At 43.7% G+C, this 26487-nt stretch overlaps 1 protein-coding gene across 1 annotated transcript in view; it reads right to left on the reverse strand.

Annotated features, from left to right (window-relative positions):
• GDAP1L1 (ganglioside induced differentiation associated protein 1 like 1) overlaps positions 1-25869 on the reverse strand; it is a 45574-nt gene extending 19705 nt beyond the window's left edge. Inside the window, exons 1-3 of the mRNA XM_028735080.2 lie at positions 25389-25869; positions 9008-9200; positions 2455-2628 (exon numbers count right to left, since the gene is read on the reverse strand). Of these exons, the coding sequence (XP_028590913.1) occupies positions 2455-2628; positions 9008-9200; positions 25389-25568 (547 nt within the window). The 5' untranslated portion in view covers positions 25569-25869. The remainder of the gene's footprint in view (positions 1-2454; positions 2629-9007; positions 9201-25388) is intronic.
• Positions 25870-26487: the final 618 nt, after the last annotated feature.

The raw sequence follows: 26487 nt of genomic DNA on the forward strand, positions 1-26487 counted from the left end.
AAAAACTGTCTGCGGACAAACGTTGGCTCCCTCGGCCAGTAAAGTGAGATGAGCGCCGCAACCCCAGAGTTGTTCACGACTGGACTTAACTGTCAGGGGTCCTTTACCTTTTAACAACTCTCAGCACGCTTAACAAACTACAGTTTCCATATTTCTTTTAGAGAAGCCAGGACTGCTTAAAATGGTATGACACTGCTATAAATATATAGTGCAGAAGGGGCCAAATATACATACATGCATCTACCATGCAAGCTCAGCTGAATGCTTCTTCTCCGGTAACATCCACTGGGTTAGAAATTACTTTTTAGAAGCGCCAACTATTCACCAATAACAATCCCAGCAGCATTAAATTATAATGCCTTTTATATGATGACAAAAGAGGTGTCTTTCAAAGTCTCTTTCCCCACGGATAAAACTTTTGCAAATATGCCCTGTAACTGAAAGCAAAGGGCATATCTGCGCACACACAAATGCAGACCAGCTTTACTAACCTGCTGCTTCCAGAGAAACTGGTGGAAATTAAGGGGTTCTGAGGAGACTTTTCAGAGATTCCTAGCTCTTCCAGGTCGGAATAACTATCAAATAACTTCCAAGCCATTAGCATAAAGCAACCCGCAAATGTGCTACTCCTGAGAGTATGGAGGTTTTTGTTCTCTTTGTCATACTGTGACGGTCTATTATTCTTAACTCTCCCTGCAGACTTGCAGTTCACCTCTTTTGTCTCCCTTCCAATTATTTATTTATTTTACCCTGTTACCGCTTTGGCCATTCGCAATCTGGATTCTTCAAACTGTAATTGTCTTTAATTAATTATAAGAGCTGCCAGCATGCATAAACAAACATCTTTAATGGCTGAATGCCTAGGATGTAGGTAAAATGATGTAATAATAATACTACAAGCCAGTCAAGGCTTTGAGTTGAGTTTTCACAAGACAATGGCTATGCACACATTAGTAGCTTAAAACGCAATGAGGTCATTTGCACCCGCTACGTTTTAAGTTGCATTTTTATGCTGTTGTGCACGCCAGAGAGGGAGCAGGGATGTCTTCACCCAATGTGCATTATCTGGTTTGTTTCCCTGTGCCAAATTCTTATTCAGTGAAGATGTCATCTGCACATGGGCTGCCACCCAATGTGCAATGGCTGTCTCAAATGCGTATACCTCAGCTTAACTTTGGCTCACGTTTTCAAATTTGACAGAAGCTGGTTTGAGGGGAAACGCCTCAAACAGCAGTATTTCTTAAGAAACTAAGGGACACATATGGGTTGTGGCTAATGCAACGTATATGTTAAAACTTCAAACACCAGTGGTGGAAGCATGCTGGAGCCAGGATAAATGGGAATGTGTACACAGCCTAATATTTCCTACTAGCCACAGTGCTTGCATGCAGAAAACTGCACATGTGCTTTGTTGGAAATGACAAATGTATACATGCTGATTAATAATAATAAATTTTATTTATATCCCGCCCTCCCCAGCCGAAGCTGGGCTCAGAGCGGCTAACAACAGTAAAACGATAAAACATTCTAAAATCATTTCATTATAAAATTAATTCCAATCAAATTCATAGCAACCATTGGGCTAGAAGTTCTGTGAGGATTGCCAAAGGAGAGAGTCAGGCTGTGCCCTGACCAAAGGCCTGGTGGAACAGCTCTGTCTTGCAGGCCCTGCGAAAGGTGTCAAGTCCCGCAGGGCCCTAGTCTCTTGTGACAGAGCGTTCCACCAGATTGGAGCTACAACCAAAAAAGCCCTGGCTCTCCAGGCTTCAGCGAAAGCAACACGAAGCCTGGAGAGCGTGGAGGGAGCACTCCCTCTGCACTTAGGAGGCTTCCCGTTGCTATCACTGAAGCCAAGGAGCCTGCATTCGCTCCATAGGACGCACACACATTTCCCCTTCATTTTTGGAGGGGGGAAAGTGTGTCCTATAGAGCGAAAAATACTGTACTTTATGCAACAATTGCATTCCCTGTGTGTATGTGCGCTTTCCATGACAGCGATGCTCACTGCTGGCGATGTTCACTGCTCACATGCCGCCACTGGAGAGTTGCTCAAGAGGAAATGTGGTCCTAGGCTGAAAACATTTTCCCACCCCTGCTCTATTTATTATTTATTATTATATTTACATACCACCTTTATCTTCCAAGGATCTCAAGGTGGTGTATGTGGTTCTCCTCCTTCCCATTTCTTCCTCACAACAAGGTAGGTTAGGCTAAGAGGTGGTGACTGGCCCAAGGTCACACAGAGAGCTTCATGGCTGAGTGGGGATTTGAACCCTGCTCTCCCAGGTCCTAGTCCAACGCTCTAACCATTATGCCACACTGCTCTACTCCACCTCCTCCGTTTAATATGCCCGCTTATAATTTCGTAAGCAATTTATGCTGTTGGGTGCTAAGGGGGATCTTGCAAAATTTCAAATGGATCAACAGATGCAACACGTTGCAAAGGCCACTTACTTCGGATCTCGGCTGTAGCATACTTTGGAATCATAGAGTCCATGGTGAGCTCTGGGTGGAGAATGCATCCGTGTGTATAGGCATCCATGGGCAGGGAATCCAGGATCTCTCTGTACTGCATCACTCTGGAATGAAGGAGGCTCCCTGCCTCTGGAATTAGCTGGGTAACGTGCTCTGAAATGTAGCAAGAAAAACTAAAATAAATGCATTCTTTAGTTACACGCAGCGCTTATATGAGGGTTTTCTCTCTTTTACTTCAGATTTTCTATTCTTATAAAAGAGAGGACACAATTTGAGTACAGTCGTACCTCGGAAGTCAAACAGAATCCGTTCCAGAAGTCCGTTTGACTTCCAAACATTCGGAAACCAAGGACCGGCTTCCGATTGGCTGCAGGAAACTTCTGCAGCCAATCAGAAGCGGCAGAAGGTGCATCGGACGTTTGGCTTCCAAAGAACATTCACAAACCAGAACACTCACTTGGCGTTTGGGAGCCAAAACGTACAACTCACAAAGCGTTCGGGATCCAAGGTACATTTGTTGCATTTGCTTAGTTCTTACAAGTTGTTTTGCATACAATATTTAAAATGTCAAGGAACTGGGACTTTTGGCAATGACTAAGAAGGTAACATAGAAGAAGCAGGCAGCACAGAGACAGTAGTCATATGTGGGATAGCTTAGTTGGTAGAGCAGGAGACTCTTAATCTCAGGCTTTTGGGTTCGAGTCCCATGTTGGGCAAAATGATTCCTGCATTCCACTTGCGGTCCCTTCCAACTCTACAATTCTAAACCTCTAAATCCTGCACCAACAGCCTGAAATCATAACCTTCAATAATGGTGGTACCTAAATTTGAAATTTAATAAATAAATAATAATGATGATGATGTGCTTGAGACCAGCCAGGGACGCAATAGCATTACAAGGATTTCAACTAGGGCTGCAAAAAAATTAATACAAGTTAGAAAGGCAATACACTATCTGCATTTGTGTGTATGTTCACTGCAAAATGGTCCTGAATTTTTTTTTTTATGCCCGGGTTTCGGCTGCAATGAGTCTGATTTTTAAGACTACAAAGCTTGAAAAAGAAATCTAACATTTTTGGGGGGAGAAGGGATTAAAATATTGTAACTAACTAAGAGTTTCCTGAGCATAAGCCCCATAATTCAGTACTTTTAAGTGTCTGTATTAACTACATGATTCGGGATTGCGCATTTGATTTGGCAATAAAAGACCTCTAACGATTCAACACGAATTTGAGTCCAGGTCTCCCCTGCTCAAATTTATCTTTTGCTGCCTCGCATCCAAGACCTCGAGAGTTCCTACATCAACTCGTCACTTGCAAGATCTTCTCTGTCAGGTTTGTACATGAATTGTCTCTGTGTCTCATCCATTCATCCCTTGTTTGGAAGTCAAGTGTCCCTACAGTTGCTGGCCTTATTCCTCCCAAGTCATTCCACGACAGCAGGCATCCGTCTTTCAATTACAGTTACTTCTAAAATCGCAGCGGGGACAATGCTGGAAGGAGGAAGATGGTATTTCTCTTCAGAATATCTGGGCCATGTTTTACAGAGGCATTCATTTTTATCGGCTCAAGAGATAGCACTTAATGGACAGTGAGTAAATTTACCGGCATGATTCAGTGGTGCAGTATTTTTTGGATAGGGGTGGTTACGTCTTGCTGTTGTTTGCCAGGGGCCAAGTGTGGAGGGAGCAGGTTGGAGGCGCAGGGAAGAAAGGGGGTGTTGTTGTTTTTTCTAGACCTGAAGGTCAGTGGCTTCTGACCTGGGCTGTAAGCTCATTACTGCCAGCAAGAGAATGCGGCTTAATCATACAGCATGCTTTTCGGTATGTTTATGCAGATATGTTTTCCTGCATTTTTTTTTGGGGGGGGGGTGTCCAGACTTTGTGAGCTTTGCTGGAGCCAACAGCCCCCTTGATGTGTTCTACATGTGGAGAGAGCTCTGTCATGTGATCAAGGGGCAGCCTCGCCCCTGGGCTCACATGGCTTTTGACAACTGGGTGCTGTTAAGTTGTGGCTGAACATATCAGACGACACAGCGATTCTCCAAACAGCTCTTGTTTATTCGCAGGTCAGAAAAGAACTGAACTGAAGGGTTCAGCCAGCCTGCTTATATAGAGCTCCAGTACAACGTAACTGTAACAACTTCCTGTAACTATCCAATCACTGAACGTCACTTTCGATCCCTTATTTGCATATGTGGATCTGAACTATCTACAGTATCCCCTTGCTGGCCCAGGGTGAGAACTTCAGTACATAACAGGTGCCAAACACAAATTTGGCTGAAGATGCTTCTGTGAGTCTGTAAGGGAAAGCCTTCCCTTCTGGATTTCTGCTTGTAATGCGTCTTCTGAAGATAGAGAAGTAGAGCAGCTTTAGGGAGCTCTCTCGTGCACCCAGACTTGCTGCGTTTGGCTCCACACACAAGGCGTGGGAAGGACTTTTTCTTTGAGATGTTTCCTCCCTTAAATATTTCTTTCAGGTTAACACAGGCAGAATATCAATGCATACCTTAACAGATAAACAACTACTGAGCATTTAATTGGGCGGAAAGCCCCTGTTTATTTTCTCTTATTATACCTTTCTCGTTTAGAGATCTCCTGGCTCTAATCCTAATAGAATATTGTAATTCCTCACCCTAAGCCTCTTGATTGAATTGGCCCATATAAGGTTTATTCAACGCCAAAACCCTTTAATGGATCGTTTATAAGACTGCTGATAGCAAATAAAGTGTCTCAGTTGTAAATAATACCAATATAACAAAAGCTTTTTCTTTCCAATCTTTCCCCTTTTCTCATTAAAAGAGAGTGCTCAATTTACCAAAATAAGGAGTTAAATAAGGGCATCTCTTTGCTAACAGGAGAAGGGAGGCATTCGAAAAATGGCTGTGTACACACTCTCATTTACTCTACATCCAGTGAGCTCTACACCACAGGTTTGGGAAGAGGCGTACACATTATGTTAACCCCAATCCATATATCTAGCCTGTTATTTCTTGTGAATATTGCATTTTGATGGGTTCCCCCCCAGGTTTGTTCCAAATTGAGAAAAACAATAACAACCACCTAGGTGTGTGAGACCAGTAAGGTGTACACTGACTTTGAAGCGGTAGGAAACAGTCCATTCTTAACACCTTAGGGCCATATCATGCCATTCTGCTACAATGTGCAGAGCAGGCTTTAGAGTTTGGTGTGGGACCTCTAGATGTTGCTAGACTACCATTTCCATCCTCCCTGACTTGGAGCTCACTGAATGGGGCCAATGGAAGTTGGAGCCCAAGGACACCTAGTGGAGGGTCACAGGTCAGTCATCACTGCTTTAGAGCCTAAGGTTTAGACTATGTCTCTGGCCCCCAGCATGCCAATAGACTTTGCCCTCTTGGACATGGGACTCTGATCTAGTGACCATTTGACATGGTGACCCACAGGGAACTTTGACAAAAGGATCAGACTGGGTTCCGGACCGCAACACTTGCTTCACAAAAGCAAAGGGAACAATCACCGGTACTGATTTACTGATTTATATAAAGACATAAAATACAACACTGTCCTTAAATTGTGGAGTGTGGTGTGATTGGTCAATGTAGCCGGCAGAGCATGATCTTGGCGGTGAGAAACTTTGCTGTTCCACCCTCTGCATTGGCAAGGGACCTACAAGAAAGAAGATTCCACCTAAACATTAGGAAGAACTTCCTGACAGTAAGAGCTGTTCGACTGTGGAATTTGCTGCCAAGGAGTGTGGTGGAGTCTCCTTCTTTGGAGGTCTTTAAGCAGAGGCTTGACAACCATATGTCAGGAGTGCTCTGATGGTGTTTCCTGCTTGGCAGGGGTTTGGACTCGATGGCCCTTGTGGTCTCTTCCAACTCTATGATTCTATGATTCTATGATTCTTTCGGCTTAAGATGCATTTTACACATCCCAACAAACAACTGAAACAGGAAGCACAAGCGAGTTGCGCCTCACACTTTTTCTGCGGTAGAGATTTTGCGCTCCCCAGGTAGATCAGTGTTGGCACCCTTGCTGCAGAGAAAGCGCATAAGTAATCTAAACATGTTTACTCGGAGGTGGGGGAGAAATTTTTACCAAGGTTGTGCGACTGGTTTTGATGTTTTGTTAGGGTTGCCATATTTCCAAAAGTGAAAATCCAGACACAAAAGTTGAAGTTTGGGAGCTATTTTAAACACATATGGATTGCCCTATGTCCAGATTTTCCCAGACATTTCAGCGAATTCTGCCTGGACACTGTTTACGACTACCATATTCTGGCTGTGTCCAGGAAATTCTGGATATATGACAACTCCAGATTCGTAAGTTGCTTGAGAGTTACCTTAGCATTAAGCAGTATATAAAATTATCATTACTTTTTTTTAAAATATATTATTACCACCACCCACCCTTCACTCTAAGGTTGCCACAACAATAACAAGGAGCACCCAACCTCTGAAGAACTGTTTTGTTTCGTGGAAGGGAAAAGCATGTTCTGACTGAATCCCAAAAGCCATTTCCAAACTGGTCCCACAGTTTTTTTTAAAAAATGTGTCTGTCTTCATGTTTATGTACAGGTAAGTATATGTAGAATTGGAGCCTCAGTTGTATTTTTAGGGGGACTCAGCAAAAAGCAACTCATTCTAATAATCCAAGATCTCATATATCATGGGCAGTGTTTCCTACCCCTGCTAAAATTTGCTGAATGCAAGGAAGGGCGGGGGAAGTTCATTTGGATGCAAAGTACTTGAACACAGAAGCTGCTAAGGCTCCTTTTTCACGGATCTATTTTAAGGCCATTCTTAAAGCTTCTGCTTGCATGGCTGACGGGATCTGTGATATCAGCTGTAAGACCCCATTGAAATGTCCCCCTTAAGCCTTTGAAGCCTGACAATTCTTTGGAAACAGAAATAAAAACTGGGAACCGAGGCCATAGTGATGACATTAACACAGAGAAGTAGATATAGCTCCCTTGTAAAATCAACTCTCATGCCCTCCAACATTTCTCTGATGAAAATAGATGTCCTATTCCATAATGATGATGATGATGATGATGATTATGATGATTTATACCCCATCCATTTGACTTGCCCCAGCCACTCTGTGTGGCTTCTAACATATATAAAAACCATAATAAAACACTAAACATTAAAAAATGTCCCTTTTGCTGGGCTGCCTTCAGATGTCTTCTAAAGGTTATCTCCTTGACTTGGGGGTTGCAGAACCCCATACCCCATACCCTCTAATATTTCTTTGATGGAAATAAGGATGTCCTAAGGAAAAGTGGGGCATGCCAGGATCAAATCAGAAACCAGGGCGGCTTCTGTAAATTAGAGACTGTCCCTGGAAAATAGGGGCACTTGGAGGGTCTGAGTTCTTCTGCCAAAATTAAAAATGAGACTGTGGTTGTCACCTTCCTTACACAATGACCGGATTCACAGATAACACAAATCCATGGTCGAAACAAAATTTAAAAAATTTCTTCCAGTAGAGACCAACTAAGTTTGTTATTGGTATGAGCTTTGGTGTGCATGCACACTTCTTCAGATACACTGAAACAGAAGTTACCAGACCCTTCTATATAGTGAGAGGGTGGGGAGGGGTATTACTCAGAAGGGTGGTGGGAACAGGTGGTTGGCTGATAGGTGTGGTAAACCTGTTGACGACTGTTAACGCCTGCAATTGGACTTGCAGGAAAAAGCAAGGGGTGAGATGGCTAAAAATAGCTTAATCATGTATAATGAGATAAGAATCCATTTTCTCTATTCAGACTAAGTCTCTCTATGGTTTTAAGTTTGGGAATAAGTTGCAATTCAGCAACTTCTCTTTCCAGTCTATTTCTGAAATTCTTTTGTAATAAGACAGCTACTTTGAGATCTCGTATAGAATGTCCTGGGAGATTGAAGTATTCTCCTACTGGTTTCTCTGTCTTGTGATTCCTAATGTCAGATTTATGTCCATTTATCCTTTGGCGTAGGGTTTGTCCTGTTTGTCCAATATAGAGAGCTGAAGGGCACTGTTGGCATTTGATGGCATACACAATGTTAGAAGATGAGCAGTTAAATAGTCCTGAGATGGTATGTTTGATGTTGTTGGGGCCAGTAGTGGTGTTGTCCAGGTGTATGTGGCAGCAAAGTTGGCATCTGGGTTTATTGCAGGCTCTGGTACCAGTGTCCATGTTAAGTCTGGTTGTTGTATTATTGTGGGTGAGGAGTTGTTTAAGATTGGGTGGCTGTCTGTAAGCATCCATGGGTTGCTTAAGCCATGGGTTGTTTTAACTAACCACAAGTTGTCTCACAGACAATTAAGCAAACTATGGCTTGTTTCTCCAAAGTTGGTTGGTTTCCCAGCTGCTCTTGCCTCATGCCTTTGTGGATCAGTGAGCATTTAAGGTGAGGTGTCCAAAGAAACTGTGCTTAAGGTAGTGTACTGGGCTTGCAAGAGATAGGAAAAGCAAAACAATGTCTATAAATCAGTAGCAAACCTTGTGGTTTGTTGGTATTATAATTATCAAAAGGGAATTCTAGCCGGAAAAGGTTTCTAGAATGTTACCTCCTGTGAAGTTCTTCTCCATGTAATCGATGATCTGATTATAGTCACTGATGATGTTGTCTCCGTGGATGATCACAGGGACCTCTTCCCCAAGATTGAGGCGCATAAACCATGGCTCTTTGTGCTCAGTCAGTGGCATGCTCACATCCCGCTCTTCGCAGGGTAACCCCTTTTCTGCGATGACCAGGCGGACCTAGAGCAAGAAATAAGCGGAGATATGACTCAGGGCTGCCTCCCAACCTCCTGAAGCACACGCAATAAAGACTTGGGGCTGCTCCACATGACCTGTGGAGCATTGCTTGCACAACACTTACATGGAGGTTGGATTATATTGTTGGATAAATTTAAAAAGGGATTCCCAGACTGGAGGTTACCCTTGCAGAAACCCAAAAGAAAAGGATGCAAGCTCCAAGTAAAAAGATGGGCATTTATTGAATTATAAATGCACATAGGGACAACCTCAAAAATAAGGAGGAGGCTGCAAAGAACCACATCCAAAGCAATGTTATTGATACACTTCCAGATCACACATACATCAGTTCATTTCGCCAATCAAAGCATCACAACAATCTTCATAGCTGCAACCCAATGTCGTTATCTTGATCCAATCAAAATTATTTAGCTCTTTAGATCAGCCCTCATCATAACATCATGTGATTACATATAACCATTTTTTCAGTATCTTCCTTTATTAAGTCTTTGACTAATTTTCCTGTTCATTAAAAGTCTTCCAATGTCCTCTTTCATCTGTCTACAAAACAATTCAAGACCAGTCACAATTGCCATGCCCAGCTGATTCTCTTTTCATGCATACAATGACCACCATAGAGCCGAACGGTTTATTCTTTTTAGTATTCTGGAACAGACATTCACTATGTACAGTACCTAAAAGCAGCTAGTTCCATACTATAAAAGGCAGGTACAGGTCCTTTTAGTTCAGCTAGGCCACAGACTCAAAAGAAAATGGAATAATCAGAATACAGTTTTATGAAATTATTTTCTCCAGCAATGTATCTTGTCTTACTCGTGCATTTGTTCTGATTTGTTTGCATGGCGGTTATACAACAATGATTAACTTTTCCCCTACATTTATTCTGATTTGCTTGAGGGGTGCTTATACACTGTCCTGTTAATTAATAATTTGTTCATTGCACACTTTTTAAAATGCATTGTCCCATCACTTTCCAAAAGGCAAAAGGTCCAGTTCTTAACCAAAGTGAATTTATTGTGCTAGGACCACAGAGCCCTTTAATACTTTTAGCTGTGCAAACCTAGGCTTGTATGCAATGCAGCACTATATAAGCATCCCATCAGCACAAGGATTCCTGCTTCTGCAATGGGACTCCTCCCTCTCTTCTCCCAGTGCAGTCCCTAAATCTGTTTTGGGCCCCCCCCCACCCTCTGGAACAGATTTGGGTATGGCATGTGGGGGCATCGGTGGGAAGTCCTGTGGCTGAAGCAGAAATCCTTGTGCTGATTGGATGCTTATGTAACGCTGCATTGAAAACAAGCCTGAAAGTTCTGGTATACATTTGAATTTCTCCCACAAAATTCCAACAGACAGTCTGGAGGCTCCCTTATCTATTGGGGAACTCTGATTTAGACCATGTGGTCTTTATAAAGATCCCATTATGCATTTTTGTTTGTTGGGATTTTAGGGTAAAGAATGAGTAAATAACAACAATAACAATAATAATTATTTAAAAACCTTTAAGTCCTTTGTACCCCCAGTCATTTCGTGTGTAGTTGATGCAACTACAGTAGTATTCTTTAAATTGTTCATAGTTGTACATCATGCACTAACCGTGATCTCAGTTCTCTCAGTTCCTAATGAAAAATCATTAGGAAAAAAGCCTCAGGAGTGTGTGTGTGGGGGGGGGGGAGGTTGACCCAAAAACAGCCAGTGGAGACTGAACAGAAAAACTGGTAGATGAGGGAATTGAATGGAGTGTCCTAAAAACTCCGCTGTGTTTGGTTGCAAGTCATGAGACACCCAAAGCATTTCAAAGGAATAAAAATGGAGTAAATATATGTATATGTGAAATAAAATTATAATGAAACACACCAAAAAATAAATACATAATCAACACAAACAATGATGCAATTTTTAGCAAAAGGAGAAAAAAGTCATTTCAACTCAACCTCTGTAGAGAAAATTAAGCTTGTTATGAAGCTAGTATTGTTCAGATTTTTCTGCAGATAGGGGAGGAATAAGCTAGCCTAGAGACAAAGGGTTATATTCAGCATAGCACTAATGTTAAGGTTCCATTAGTGCAGGGATTTTCCTTGTGTGACAGAACCTTCTCTCACTCTCCTCACCCCATGCACCCCCTAAATCTGTTCCAGGGGTTCTCCCAACCCTTCAGAGCAGATCTGAAGATGGCACAGGTCATGTATGTGGGGAGGAGAGAAGAGAATTACATTAGCGGGAATCCTTGCAATGACTTCTACTATTGTAATGATTTAGGTGAATGGGGATCAAAGGTTTTGAAAATGCTTTGAGAAAGCTCTCTTCTAGGGTGGTCATCCGTGGCAGCCAACAGGACAGAGCTGGGCATGATGGCATCACAGAGACAGAGTGGGGGGTGAGTAGGGAGGGCAGCGCAGTGGAAGGAGTGTCGGATTAGCTCTGCCACTGTGCCCACACTGCCCCAACCTCTCCATCACTTTCCGCCTCTTCCTCTCCGTTACCAGCAAGTGACCTCTGTGCTGGGAAGCCAAAAATGACATCCCACTCCACGAGCTGTTATTGGTGGCCCCATGCAGAGGACAATCCTTTATTTATAAGGGCTATCAGAGGACGGTCCTTTCCTTTGAAGGGCTGTCTGGTTGGTCCACATCCAGTTTAGAGATAAAGAACCATGACAGCAAGGGCACTGGAATCACCCATTAGTACCTGGGTACCAGACTGAGGGAGCACACAGGTCACCCAGCCACAGCCCCACAGCCTTCGCCACTATGGCAAGAGGTATTTTATTTCCATTTAAATTGTCGTCGTTATTTCTATATTGGCACCAAGACCCGGCAGAGAGGGAGGTGCCATTTTGTGGATCGCCTCAGGTGCCAAAATGTCTTGGGCTGGCTCTGGATGGGTGATTCTAAAAGAGAATGCTCCCCCAAGACCAAAATTCCTACAGTGGATAATTAGTACACCGAGGTGAAGGCACCAGGTTGAGATATTCTAAATACATAGATGGCTCTCAGTAAGAAAAGTGTGGAGAGGAGAAGGGTTTGTGGATGAGATGTGCAAGGAATTGCATTTTATTATTATTATTATTATTATTATTATTTATTTATTTATTTATTTATTTATACCCCGCCCATCTGGCTGAGTTTCCCCAGCCACTCTGGGCAGCTCCCAATCAAGTGTTAAAAACAGTGCAGTGTTACATATTAAAAACTTCCCTGAACAGGGCTGCCTTAAGAGCAAGTACCTTGCTGAGAGCCAAATTCACTCTGTTTGATGCCTTCATCACACCAAAGGGATTGGCTCTTTCCGTTTCCTGAGCTGTTTTTATTCCAACCATGGCTGGTCTGCTGCCTTTAGCTGACAAAAGCCAGAAATGTGATTAAGACCTTAAGCTTCCATCTGATTGGATTGACGGCCTCAATGCCAGATTATCTAGCTGCAGGACAGTGAGAGAGGCAGTTACTTTGGCTTAGCCGGATGGTGAATCCCTCCAGCAGGTGCTGGGATCTGCTGAGCGAAGGAAGATGCATGCAGTCCTTCATCGCCCACGCTGTTCAGAGGGAGGGAAAGGAAGCACAACTTGGCTGCCTCAGCAAGACCCCTCCTCCCCCTCCCTCCGCTTGCATATATAAGAGTCAGAGAGTTACTAGCACATGGGTAGGCAAACTAAGGCCCAATCTCCTTCTAAATCCAGCCTGCGGACGGTCCGGGAATCAGTGTGTTTTTACATGAATAGAATGTGTGCTTTAATTTAAATTGCATCTCTAGATTATTTGTGGGGCATAGGAATTCGTTCTCCCCCCCCCCTTCAAAATATAATCCGTCCCCCCACAAGGTCTGAGGGACAGTGGAGAAAGTTTTCTGACCCCTGCACTAGCAAGAGCAAGCACAACTCAGGTTTTCTGACTTGCAGGTGCTGTCTAATTCCACAGTGTTGGCCAAAAACATTTCGCTGCCCAAGGCAAAAGGACACAGTGGTCGTCTCCATTCTTCGCACAGAAGTTCATTAGATTGGCACTTGTACCTGGCAACAGGATAGCATCTTACACCACACCTGAGGGCAGCAGGCTAGTTAAGGGTATGCAATGATAGCCTGTGCACTGATCGCCATCAGAAGGGAGTGGCCAGCGACTCAGGAGGAAGCTCAAAGTTATTGAGCTTTTTTTTTTTAGTAAATCCTCTCAAAAGAGAACATTACAGCAGGTTTTGGTATCAGGGCAGGTTTCTCTGGGGGGAGTTAATTGAGTATTTTCAATGCTTTTTATAATTTTTGTGGATCTGATTTAGTAATTTTTGTCCGTCCCCAACTTGGCTACACCCATGGAAAGATATGCACGTCCTGATTTAAAATCTCTGCTGGGGTGAAGACCCCACAATCCGTCAACACAACTGATTGCCAACCAATGGAATAAGTGGTGTTTGCTGTTTAAAATGCACTACGGCTCATTCCTTCCCACCCCCTCACATCAAGCGCTGCAGCAAAAGCTGCATTATTTTGGTGCTGTTGGTTTCTCACAGCTCTTGAGGCACACAGAACAAAAAGCCAATTATGGGGAGTTGAACGAAAGGTAATGAACCAAAAGAGAGGAGCCTGCAAGCACCGTTTGGGCAGAGCACTTTGCACAGAACCCGGCGACACCACTGGTTTCAGACCTGCATTGGCCACAGGCATGTTTGGAAACCTAAAAGTGTAATATTGGCTTTTCCATTTATTCTGGGGGGAAAGCTCATCAAAACACAGGCTGGCTATATTTTGTCTTTTCTGAATCTTCAAACATTTAGCTTCACTGGATGCGCCTAAGTTCTAGCACTACAAGAAATGGAGAAAAACTTCCTTCTATCCACTTTCTCCACACTCTGCAAAATTTTATATACCTCTATCATGTTTCCTCTTGACTGGCTCTACACTTTGAAAATGCTGATGTGTTACAGTCAGTCAAGAGGAAGTCCCTTTCAGGCCTGAGAGAGGACTTAACCCCCCCCCCCCGAGATATGTAAGGAAGGGCCAGTTCAGATAGGAAGCAGAAATGTGATTCTCATTTCATGTACGCATCTCATTTGATACGCTGAAAAAAGCAGGTAATTATCATGGGGAGATTTTCCTCCTCCTGTGGGCAATTTGTATCTCCCTGGGGAAAACACACGTGTCTCACGCTCTGGCACTTCAGCTGTGCTGCAGAAGCACAGCTGGAGGATGCGTGAGTCACAAAAGCTATCACTCATATATTATAAGGCTGAAACTAACTGTGGAGTCACCTCACAGCTTCACGAAACAATTTGCCGGTTAATATGTTATTGATAGCCCTGGGGGGCGGGGAGCCAGTCAAATGGATGGGGAGGGAAAGAGATCTACTGCTTCTGAATATGAAGGATCAAAAGCCCTACAGATATGGAAAAGGCATACATTGGAACTGGACTTCATAAAGCGGTCAGTTGGGGAGTGTGAACAGGCACCCCTTACACCATCAGGCTTCAATGAGACCTTCTATTGCAGGCATAGGCAAATTCCGGCCCTACACATGTTTGGGACTACAATTCCCATCATCCCTAGCTAACAGGACCAGTGGTCAGGGATGGTGGGAATTGTAGTCCGAAACATCTGGAGGGCTGGAGTTTGCCTATGCCTGTACTATTGGGTAGGGGCATTTATTCTGTATAACTTTCCCCATTTAGTACCAATAGTTCTCATTTGTCTATATTGGGTGCCTTTTAAGACACAGAAAATCAAGAGACACACTACTAACTGCTACTAACATCAAAAACTAACATTAAAAATACTACTAAATACTAACTTTACTACTAAACTACTAAACACTAACAATACTACTAAATACTAACATCTAAAAACTAACATTAAAAATACTAACATTAATAAAATAAAATAAAATCCTACAGCACAAATACAAATAGCTTCAATACTGCTATTACCAGGGCTGGCCCAAGGCATTTTGGCACCTGAGGAGAACCACTAAATGTGGCTCCTGCCAGGGAAGAAGAGGACAGTGAAGTTCTGCATCAGAAATGGCGTGGTGAAATAAACATCAACATCAGGAATGGGGGGGGGGGCAGGTGAGGACACCAGCAATGCCTCTGTTCACTGAGAGACTGCCGAGATGGCAGGTTTAGGAGGTGGGCTGTCGAGGAGCTGCAGACACTGTGGCGGCAGCAGTGGGTGATGCATCCCTTGGAGGCTGGGTTTGCCACCCCTGTGGATCCTGCCACCTGAGGCGATCACCTTATCTTTCCTCATTGGTGGGCCGGCCCTCACTACTACTTCTACTACTGTTATTGTTGTTGTTATTGAACACCACAAATTTTCTAAGTTCTGTGTATCTATTATAAGGTTAACCCACAAGCTTACAATCTAATTCAAAAGGAAAGCAGAAAGCAAGCATTGTAGCAGCTGATCCTTTACTGAAACAGGAAGGGTGATGTTGGTCTCCCTCTTGCCAGGATGTTGTTGCTGAGAGGCAAAGGGTGCAGCCCTAGGCCTCTTGGCTGGCAGCAGAGATCAGAGCATGACCTCCCCTCAGGCTTCTTCAGTCCCAGGGATCTACCATGGTATTAAGTTACAACTCGGATATTACAGAGCACAAGAATGGTACATAAATCACAATGCACTCCAACTGTCAACAGCTGCAACATAAATCTGTCTGTCAGCTAGAGGCACTGCATTTGTGGTGATTCTGTTCCTACCAGGTGGGCAGTGCACAGAAGGTGCTGGAAACTTGAGGCCCTCTGCTCCACCTCATGGTGGGTTCTATCTTGTCCTTTGTGCTGTTCAAAACACCTACTTCAATGTAGTCACAGGATTTCAAGTGGCATATTATGACACCCAGCTCTGCTTCTCCTTTTCATCTGAATTGGATGAAATGCTAAACCAGTGCCTAGTGATGGACCGGATGAGAACAAATAAAGGTCACATCTGCACACCACACATTTAAAGCATGTGGCTTCTCTCTAAGAACCCTGAGTGCTGTAGTTTTGAAGGGACAGGATACAGAGGTGCAATTCCCAGCACCCTTAATGAACAAAGTTTCCCAGGATTCTCATGTGCTTTAAATGTATGGTTTGGATGTGACCAAAGTGAGAATCAAAATAAACGACAATAACTGAATGTAGGCGAGGAGGCAACTGACTCTGGAGCAGCGGCGTAGCGTGGGTTGTCAGCACCCGGGCAAGGCAAGTAATTTGCACCCCATAACCTGTGGATTTGCGCCCCCTAACCCGTGGATTTGCCCTAACCCCAGATGTTGCGCCTGGTGCGGCCGGCCCCCCCTGCACCCCCCACGCTACGCCACTGCTCTGGAGTAGTGATAAGCAAGGCTCCCTGGGCTCTATCTAGAATAGGCCCACCTAATAAAGGCTAATCTGGCCTTGGTCTTGAATTAGATTACTTTAAGATCAGGCTCATATCATAATCCAGGTCTTGTCATGTCCCTGAAGTAACAGGGGACATGAAGAGGTCTGGATGCCTCACCTCCCTAATACTGTATTCTTATAAGCTGCCCCCCACCGGAGAAGATAATGAGGCAGGAAGGCCTCTCCAGCTTGTGCCACCGTCCCCTAAACTTTCATGATGGAGGAAATGAAAAGAATGTTGCAATGCATGTGACGGACATATTCTTTGATTCAAGCCAGCACTTCACGGTGCCCTGGGTTAGTCGCAGCTGAGTCCATCCCAGGACATATGCTAGGCTGTGGAAGACATTATGTCATCAGCAGTTTTATTTTCAGTTCCTTTCCTAATGATCCCCAGCATGAAATTTTCCTTTTTCACAGCTGCTATGAAAATACCACAACAGTACTTCATGCGGAGGCCTAAGAGGAGAGAGTAGGAGACAGGTGATGATGACCACATCAGGGCCAGCTCCACTTGGATTTTCCATTTCCTGCTCCTCCTCATGCGAATGATTGATTGCTAATATTTCTATGCCGCATTTCATCCACATGAACCGCAAAGTGGCTTACAAACAATAAATAACAATAACAGAGCATCGCAAATACAACATAAACCAGATAGAATAATTACCAAGCCATCAGTAAAATCATTACAATCTATAAAACACTGTTAAGAAAACAACTGCAAAAATAAGCTACACAGCACAATTGCAACAAAAGTCATAGGATTCACTAAGTACTACAACAGTAATGATGTAGAAAACAATCTTAACATTAACAAAATTGCAACCAAATAAAAAATAAATAAAAAAGACTAACCACTGTTCAATTCATGCACACACTCTTCCTACCGCCATGACTCGTAATCTTCCACTCAACTGTCCTGTGGGAAGCATTCTTGGAATAGGAGGCAAGCAAGCAAAAACCACTTCAAGGCCTACTCAGGCCAGTCTTCTCTCCCACTCCTGCAATGGCTGTTGGTGTCCATTGGGACTGGTAAGGTAGAAGGCAAGGAGACCAACGGTAAGTGGAGGCAGAGCCAATGAAAGGCAGTGCCACCCCCTGGAAATAAAGAAAGCAGGCAGGTGGGGACTGACTGAAGTCTGTGCCCCAATTGCCCTTATTGACCAGGATCCACTGCACCCCTGTGAGAAGGATCCGTGCATATTTTAAAAATATGTAAGTCAATGTTACTTCTCCACCTTAGAACTAGTCCTATCCTCAGGGCCAATGCGGTCGTTAGGCAGGGTGAGGCCACCACCTCAGGTGTCAGAAGACCCTGAGGTGGCACCACTTGAGGTGAAATGGGAAGCGCTTGCCCTGTCATTGCTGTTGTCACCTGCGCCACCCACCACCTCTGGCCGCCTCAGCGCTGATTTCCAACAAGATCTTGCCGAACTCGCACAAGAACTTGCAGAGTGTATGAGATCTCGCCTGAAATGGGTGCGATCTTGCCCAAAATTGGCACTGACGCTGGTGTGGCAGAGGTGGTAGGGCAGGTAGCTGTGGCAGACAGGACAGCACTTCTCATTTCACCTCAAGCGGTGAAACGGGACGTGCTGCCGCCGTCTATCCTGGAAAGCAGGATAGAAATAGTTGTAATAAATACAGGCCAAAATAGAAATTACACTTCAAACATGTGAAACAGTCTCCTGAGACGGAATGAAATTCCAGTGACTGCAACTCTGCGAGAGGCATTGTTTCTAAGCTTCTGAACATAGATTCAGGAGCTCCATCTAAAGAGTTAAAAACAGCACGCATTGTGCAGGAGGCTAACAAGCAACTCTTAATATCACATTATGTTCTTAAAATTCCAGCCTGCTAAAACGAAATAATAAATATGTTTACAAGAGAACCCCTAAAACAAAATTAGCCATATGAGATTAGCATTTAATTTATACATGGGGCTGTCAATTTAGATTATAATGAAATGTAAACAAGGCAAACAAACTAATTAAACAAAGAGGTGGCAATTGCCCCCAAAAAGTGATACTTATATCCAATAGGCATGCTTGTTTTATCCACATCCAGTCAATGAGCTGTGAACTTCACAGCCACAAATGGAAGTCAACAGAACTCATGAAAACGTTTATGCTGATCTCACCATCAGTTGAGGTGCTTCCCAATCAAAGGCCTGGTCATTCCTTTTAACAATACTGGCAGTAGATTTGGGACAGTCAAAAGAAAGGGATTCTTCACACAGTATAACATTTAATTATGGAATAACGACAGCAACAGCAGCAACCACCACCACCAGCCCTTCACCAACAGGTCCCAGGGTGGGTTACAACAATTTAAAATTTAGAATTAAGTTAAATCAGGAATAGGGTGGGCCCTGAAAACACACATCTCAGTTGTCAAAGGCCAGGGTAAAGAGGGGTGTATTCAGTATTCACTGAAAGCAGTATAGTGAACAAATCAGACACACCTCTGTAATGAGGGAATTCCACAATTTAGGGGTTGCCACAGAGAAGGACCTCTCCAGGACACCCCCCAAAAAAAAAACTTTTGTGGGATGATGCAAGGTGTGGTGATAGCTGCTAGCTTTAGAAGATTTTGAAAGGGGAGCAAACAAATTCACAAAGAAGGTTATTAGCCACAACAGCTTAAATTAGCTGTTGCCAGATTGATGGCCTTCAGTTATTTTGGACTAGATGGCTGTGCTGGCCAAGGTTGGTGGGAGTTGTAGTGCAAAGTAGCTGGAGGGCACTAGGTAGGCTGCCATATGTCTGGGATTTCCTGGACATAACCGGGATTCAGCCACTGGAAACTGTGTCTGGACGGAAATTGCTTAAATGTCTGGGAAGATCCGGATGTTAGGCAGCACATATCGGAAGTGTAGATTTTGGTGAATTTCCTTAAAAACTTCATTTATTATTATTATTATTATTATTATTATTATTAGTTTTGCAACAATGTCGGACAAAACCAGATTTTCACTTTTTGAAATATGGCGACCCTACACTAAGTGAGTGAAGCCTGTCTGAAATGGACTTCTCTGAATACCAATTGCTAGGTGCCGTACAATGGAGGAAAACTATGGCCTTCATTTCCTGCTTGCAGACTTCTCGGAAGCATCTGCCTGGAAATGGTTCAAAAACAACGACCAGCCTACATCAAGAGTGGGGACCGTCCTTACGGAAGAAATATCTATAGAAAAAGGTACACGACAGGGCTGCCCAATATCCCCTCTGCTCTTTATATCAGTCCTGGAGGTTTTGCTAAACATGATTAGAAGGGACCAGTTGGGTAAAGGAGTTCAGGTCGGAGTCAGACACTACAAACTAAGAGCATTTGCAGATGACCTAGTTTTGACTTTGCAACAGCCAGACACTAGTACTAAAAGAGTATTAGAACTAATTGAGATATTTGGTCAAGTAGCAGGATTTAAATTGAACAAACAGAAAACGAAAGTGCTGGAAAAAAACTTAACAATGGAGGAAAGAGAGAGATTTCAGACTGAAACAGGATTGGAAATAACGAAAAAAGTGAAATACCTGGGGGTAAACTTAACATCTAAGAATGTGAACTTGTTTAAAGACAATTATGAAAAATGCTGGTCAGAAGTAAAGAAAGATCTAGAAATATGGTCAAGGTTGAGACTTTCCTTGTTAGGCCGAATTGCTACTATTAAGATGAATGTATTGCCTAGAATGTTATTTTTATTTCAGACTTTGCAGATTTTGGACAAGATGGATTGTTTCAAGAAGTGGCAGAAAGACATATCAAAATTTGTCTGGCAGGGCAAAAAGCCCAGAATAAAATTTAAGATATTAACTGATGCAAAAGATAGAGGGGGGTTTGCCCTGCCGGACTTAAGACTCTATTATGAATCGGCAGCTTTCTGCTGGCTGAAACACTGGCTACTTCTTGAGAACACAGACATTTTGGATCTGGAAGGGTATGACAATAGTTTTGGTTGGCATGCATACTTATGGTACGACAAGGTAAAGGTGCATAAAGGGTTTAAAAACCATATTGTTAGAAAAGCATTATACAATGTTTGGATTCGATATAAAGATTTGTTGGAAAGTAAAACTCCCAGGTGGGTGTCACCAATGGAAGCTAAGGAGGTGAAAAAACTTAACATGGACTCTAAATGGCCAAAATATTGTGAAATTTTAGAACAAGATGGTGAAAGGGTTAAACTTCAGAGTTATGAGAAATTAAAGTCCAAAGTTCGAGATTGGTTGCATTACCATCAGATAAATGAGACATTTAAACAGGACAGGAAAATAGGATTTCAGAAGGAGAGGTCAAAGCTAGAAACAGAATTGTTAGAACCCAATACTAAGAATCTGTCAAGAATGTATAATTTGCTGTTGAAATGGAATACACAGGATGAAACGGTTAAATCAGCTATGATTAAATGGGCACAAGATATCGGTCATGACATTATGTTTGCAGACTGGGAACAGTTATGGACCACTGGTGTTAAATTTACGGCATGTAGTGCCTTAAAAGAAAACATAATGAAAATGATCTACAGGTGGTACATGACCCCAGTCAAGCTTGCAAAAATGTACCATTTGCCCAATAACAAGTGTTGGAAATGTAATGAGACTGAAGGTACTTTTTACCACCTTTGGTGGACCTGCCCGAGGATTAAGGCCTTTTGGGAAATGATCTATAATGAAATTAAGAAAGTCCTTAAGTGGACCTTTCCTAAAAAACCTGAGGCTTTTCTCCTGGGCATGGTTGGCCAATTGGTGTCAAAGAAGGACAGGACCTTTTTTATGTACGCTACCACAGCAGCAAGAATTCTTCTGGCAAAGTATTGGAAGATGCAAGAACTACCTACTCTGGAAGAATGGCAGACAAAGGTGACTGACTTTATGGGACTGGCAGAGATGACTGGCAGAATCCGCGACCAGGGGAAAGAGACAGTGGAAGAGGATTGGAAGAAATTTAAAATGTATCTTAAAAACTGTTGTAAAATTGAGGAGTGTTAAGATGTCAAGGGGTAAGAAGCAGAGAATTACAGCTGTAACTAACAAATTAAAGGAAACTTAATGAAAGGGAATTAAACAGATAAATTGACTAAAGGGTTGCTAAAAAATTGTAAAATAAGGATGCAGCGAAAGGGAGGTATGGGGAAGTCGGGCGAAAGAAGGTGCATGAAATTAAGAGTATGAAATTATACATGTTTAAATGTTTTGTATGTTTTTGTTTTGTGTTGTGTTTGTTTTTTTTATTATGTGTTTGGAAAATGAATAAAAATTATTATAAAAAAAAAAAAGAGTGGGGACCGTCCAACCCATGGGCCAAATGAGCAAGTGTCCTTCCCTCTGGCTTCCTTCCCATACATACAGGGCTACATTTGTCCTCACATCTATCATGACATGTAGGCCCTGATTCCATCTTTTCCCCACTCCCAGTTTCAATCCTCCTTCTTCCCAGGACTCTGGAACCGTCCTTTATGCATCAGGTAACATCGAAAGGTCGGCGGTTCCCGTCGTCCGGTCCCAGTGCCTGCCAACCTAGCAGTTCGAAAGCACCCCCGGGTGCAAGTAGATAAATAGGGACCGCTTACCAGCGGGAAGGTAAACGGCGTTTCCGTGTGCGGCTCTGGCCACGTGACCTGGAAGTGTCTCCGGACAGCACTGGCCCCCGGCCTCTTGAGTGAGATGGGCGCACAACCCTAGAGTCTGGCAAGACTGGCCCGTACGGGCAGGGGTACCTTTACCTTTACCTTTAACATCACAGTAACACTGCCACAGACTCGCGGAATGACTGGTAACAGCCAACCTCTCTTTATTACCTATTAGCTTCCAAAGAAAGGGAAGGTATCACCAGAGAAGACACCTAAGGAGGACCGAAACTCTTCTGGTCTGAAACTCAAGAGAGAGAAGCGGTTGTGACTTGAAAGTAGGGCTAGCATCCCAGAAGCTGAGGGCCTAGCACTAACCTGCCCAAATTAAGGTGGGTATGCACACACACAATGGAGCATTTCCTTCACAATCCTTTCAGGAGTAAATAGATTTCTACATATACTTTGGTGTTGTAATTACTGAATGGAGGAAGTTTTGTTTGAAGGTGGGAAATAAATGGTGGAGGAAGTTTTATTTATTGAATGTGGCCTCCAATTTTGGCCCGTGTGCATTTTTCTGTGAATCAGAATGCCAAACATTTTCAGCCAAAACAACTTCCCCTGGGACTACATCTTCATACTTATTTGTTCAACCTAGCTGAAATTTCTTAAAGAAAATTAGGAAATGAAAATCAGGAATGGGCAAGATTTTGCAAAAAGCCTAAATTTCAGACTTTAAAAAATTCACATCACTGTTAATGCATTGACTAGGGAATGTGAAACGTGTCGTTAATGTGAAATTTATAACCCTGAGTATCACACACTTCCTTTTTAAAAATAAAGGTTCTAGTTCTCTTGAGAAACCCAAAACTGTGTTGCTCATTTCTGCTCAGTTGGGCCCTCAGTTTTAGCCCTCTTTAGCTGTCACAGCTTTCAGTCGTTTCTTTTGTCTTCTAGCTCTTTCCCCCCCCAGATATGGTTTATAAGTTGTAGCATTCTATCTTTCCTAGACATGTTTTATGCCAGGTAGGAAAATAATATTTTTCAAAAATGGATATTGCATTTACAGAGATAGCAAAAAAAGACTATGATTAATGTTATGGAAGCAAATTTTCATTTGAATATTTTATTCCTCTCACAGAAGTTGTACTTTATGGTTGCAGAATTTAGGGCAGAATTCCAGGTGTCCTGTATATAATTTATGGAGTATAAGAAAAAAGGTCCAGAGCTTTGTTTTAGAGCCTGTAAGACAATTTATCTCTGGTGTTTTTGGTTTATACAAGAAGTGGAATTGACTCCTTAGTTTGCAGTGTTTTTTCTCTCCTCTATTTGTTGAGAGAAAATTGGCATATTTGCTGTATGCTCTGGCCATGGTACTGAAAGAAAAGGGAGAAAAGCTACAAGTCACTCCCTTAGTGACACTCTGATCCACTGTGGCATCTCAGCCCTGTACATGCTCTGCTTTTGCAGGCACCAGCCCCTTTGGGTAACAAAGTGAAAGGGGAATTAAATCCTAAAATGTTCTGAATGCATGAAGATTTGAGTTTTGATCCCTTTTCTGATATACAGTAATATAGGGGTTGGTTTTTTTTTTTTTTTTACATGCATGGAGGCTGAATTCTAATTGCTTCTACAGCAGGGATGAGGAACCTGTGGTCAGATGTTGCTGGACTACAACTCCCATCATCCTTGACCATTGACTTTGCTGGCTGGGGTTGATGGGAGATGGTGTCCAACATCATCATGAGTTCCCCAACCTTGTGCTGGAGGAATAAAACTATTAGAATGAGGGTGTTCTGCTCTGAAACACACCTTGAATTATTTTTCTTCTACCCTTTGCCACACTGAGCCTTCCTCATATGCTCTGTTTATGCCCTTGCAACTCCAGATTTCACCAGGAAGCAGGCACGTACCTGGGAGTGGTGGGAACCCTTCCTTCTCTGCAATCAACTCAACAACCACAACACCAAGGTGGGGGGACTTAGATAGGAATAGCACATTTGTGTGCTGTCACTTTAAGGGTTCATTCTGCTGCCCCGTGGAGTCCCATCAATTATGGCAGAGGTGGGGCTAGCACTGGATTAGTTGTAGAAAAGCATGTATGTGTAGCTGTTTAACTGTTTCCTTGCCCAAGCAGAGAGACAAAGGCACAAAGTAAGTCCCTGAATGGGGGTGTTACCAGGAGATAAAATAAAAGGGGAAGAGCTGTGTTAGCTTGTTTCTCAGGGAGAGCAACTAACCTTATGTATGACTCACCTATCCAAAAAGAAAGAGAGCATTTGCCTCCATTCTTCCCTGGTGCTTTTTTTTTTTTTTTTTTTTAGATGGCTGAAATAGATTTCTTCCTTTCCAAAACGTTCCAGATTCCCTGTTGGTTGGTGTGGGGTTGCTTTGAGATTACATGTGTACTGGGCCCTTGCTCCACCTAGCTTTCTGCTCCTGGAGAAAAGAGAGGCCCTCACGCCTTGAGGAAACCTGCCCGTTCATCATCTTCCCCATGCATAATTCAACCCCTATGTATAATGAATGCTGAAGGAAATGGCTGTGTGTGGATGTGTACCTAAGAAAGATAAAGGTCAGATGTGTTTCATCCTTTGTTCACTACTGCCCTGAGCTGCCCAGGTAGCAAGCAGACCCTGAGGGTGGGGTGGGGGTGCTGCCACTTGCTCTCAGTTTGAAAGACAAAAGCTGACTCCATCTGTGCACTGACTCCAAGAGTCCAGGAACCAGGATTTCAATCCTAGTACTGTACTGCAGTGTCAGAAGTCAATGGATTGTTTGGTACAGGTTCTTCAGAGACGATATGCCCAGTCCAGCCCTACAGTGCATACACAAGGACCCAGATCCATTTATGTCTCCATGCCTTCTCTCCATCGTTACAGGAGACAGATGACCAGGATTCGTTTCCCCCCCCTCCCTATGCTTCTCCCTCCCTCCATTCATCCCATCCTTGGCCCACAGAAACCAAGAAGCCTCTCCAAACACAACATGCAAATCTGACCCCCAAACCAGACAGAGGCAGCCGGGGCTCCCCTCCCCCTGCTTTAGGCAAATGCTGTTGGAAAATGCAGAAATGCAGACACAAAGCACATCTCCGCCGGAGCACACCGCTCCCTCGTGCATCCTCAGGGAAAAGCGACCTGGTCTCCCCCATCCCCGCTGCCCGCATGATTGTCAGGAGGGCAACATCCAGGAATTTGCCTTGCCATAATACTGGCTGTCACACAATCCCTCCCTTCCGAGCCCAGCGTAGCCTTTACCTTCTGTGAGCTGAATGACTGGGTCCAGTGGTACAAAACCAGCCTGTCCTTGGATCTGAAGGCAGGGTGTGCCGGGTCCTGGTTCGCCTCGTCCTCCATGGATTTGCCTGCATCGTTCTCCAGGGCTGAGATGGGCCACCAGCTGCAGTTGGTGGGAGTAACATTGTTGGGAGTCGCCATGACAGCCTGTGCTTATGGAAGAGCCGGAGAAGGAGAGAGCTGCAGCCGCTGTACTATCGGAGCATCACATGGGCTCATGGAAACAGCATCACTCCCGGAGCCAAGGGGGTTCGGTTTCATTACTCACCCCAGATTTGCATGGCGAGCCCAGGGCAGCTGGATCAGAAGCCGCATCTAGCTTGAGGAAGAGAAGGAGTATAGCTCTTTTTCTCTGTCTGTGTGTGCGTGCGCGCGCGCGCGCTAAATCACAGCCCCTTTACATCCATGGCAAGCTTGCGAGTGAGGCACATTGCTGCACTGCTCATGCATTGTTCTAAATCACAGACACAACAGAGCGTCGATGCCACCTGACGGCGAACCTGAGACTCCACATGCAACGGGAGACCCTGCATCTTATTAGCAATAGAGAGCAGCCTCCTTTATCGGGATGGTTTGTGGAGGGTGCCCGGATAAATCCAGATAAATAGGACTGGCAATGAACTCTTAGGGAAGCATGGTTTTGCTTATATGAAGTGTCAGATCCTAGAAATCTGATCTCATTTCCCCTCTCCCTCAACCTCACAGGCAGGTTAGGCAAATTGCCGAGACTTTGTGCTGAAGATGAATGCGTTGATGATGGCTTGCTAACTTTTGAACTTAAAACGTTTCGGCTTCCAGCTTCAAGATCTGGTGAAAGAAGGCAGTTTCTAACTGTGGCTAGCCAGAGCCATTCTCCCTGCAAAACAAGCCCCCAGCAGCACTAAGGAGGACTGGGGCACAGCTGAAGGAGGGAGAAAACCTCATTGAAAACATTTTGCTCAAGGGTCTATCAAATTCTGGACCTCGCACTCCTAACAAATGGCCTGATTTGGGATCTCTCTTTTCTGCTCCTGAAGAGGTCTTTCAGTCCTGAGCACATATAATCCTATAGGCAAGGTAA

Source organism: Podarcis muralis, chromosome 5, assembly GCF_964188315.1.
Source record: "Podarcis muralis chromosome 5, rPodMur119.hap1.1, whole genome shotgun sequence".
NCBI lineage: Eukaryota > Metazoa > Chordata > Lepidosauria > Squamata > Lacertidae > Podarcis > Podarcis muralis.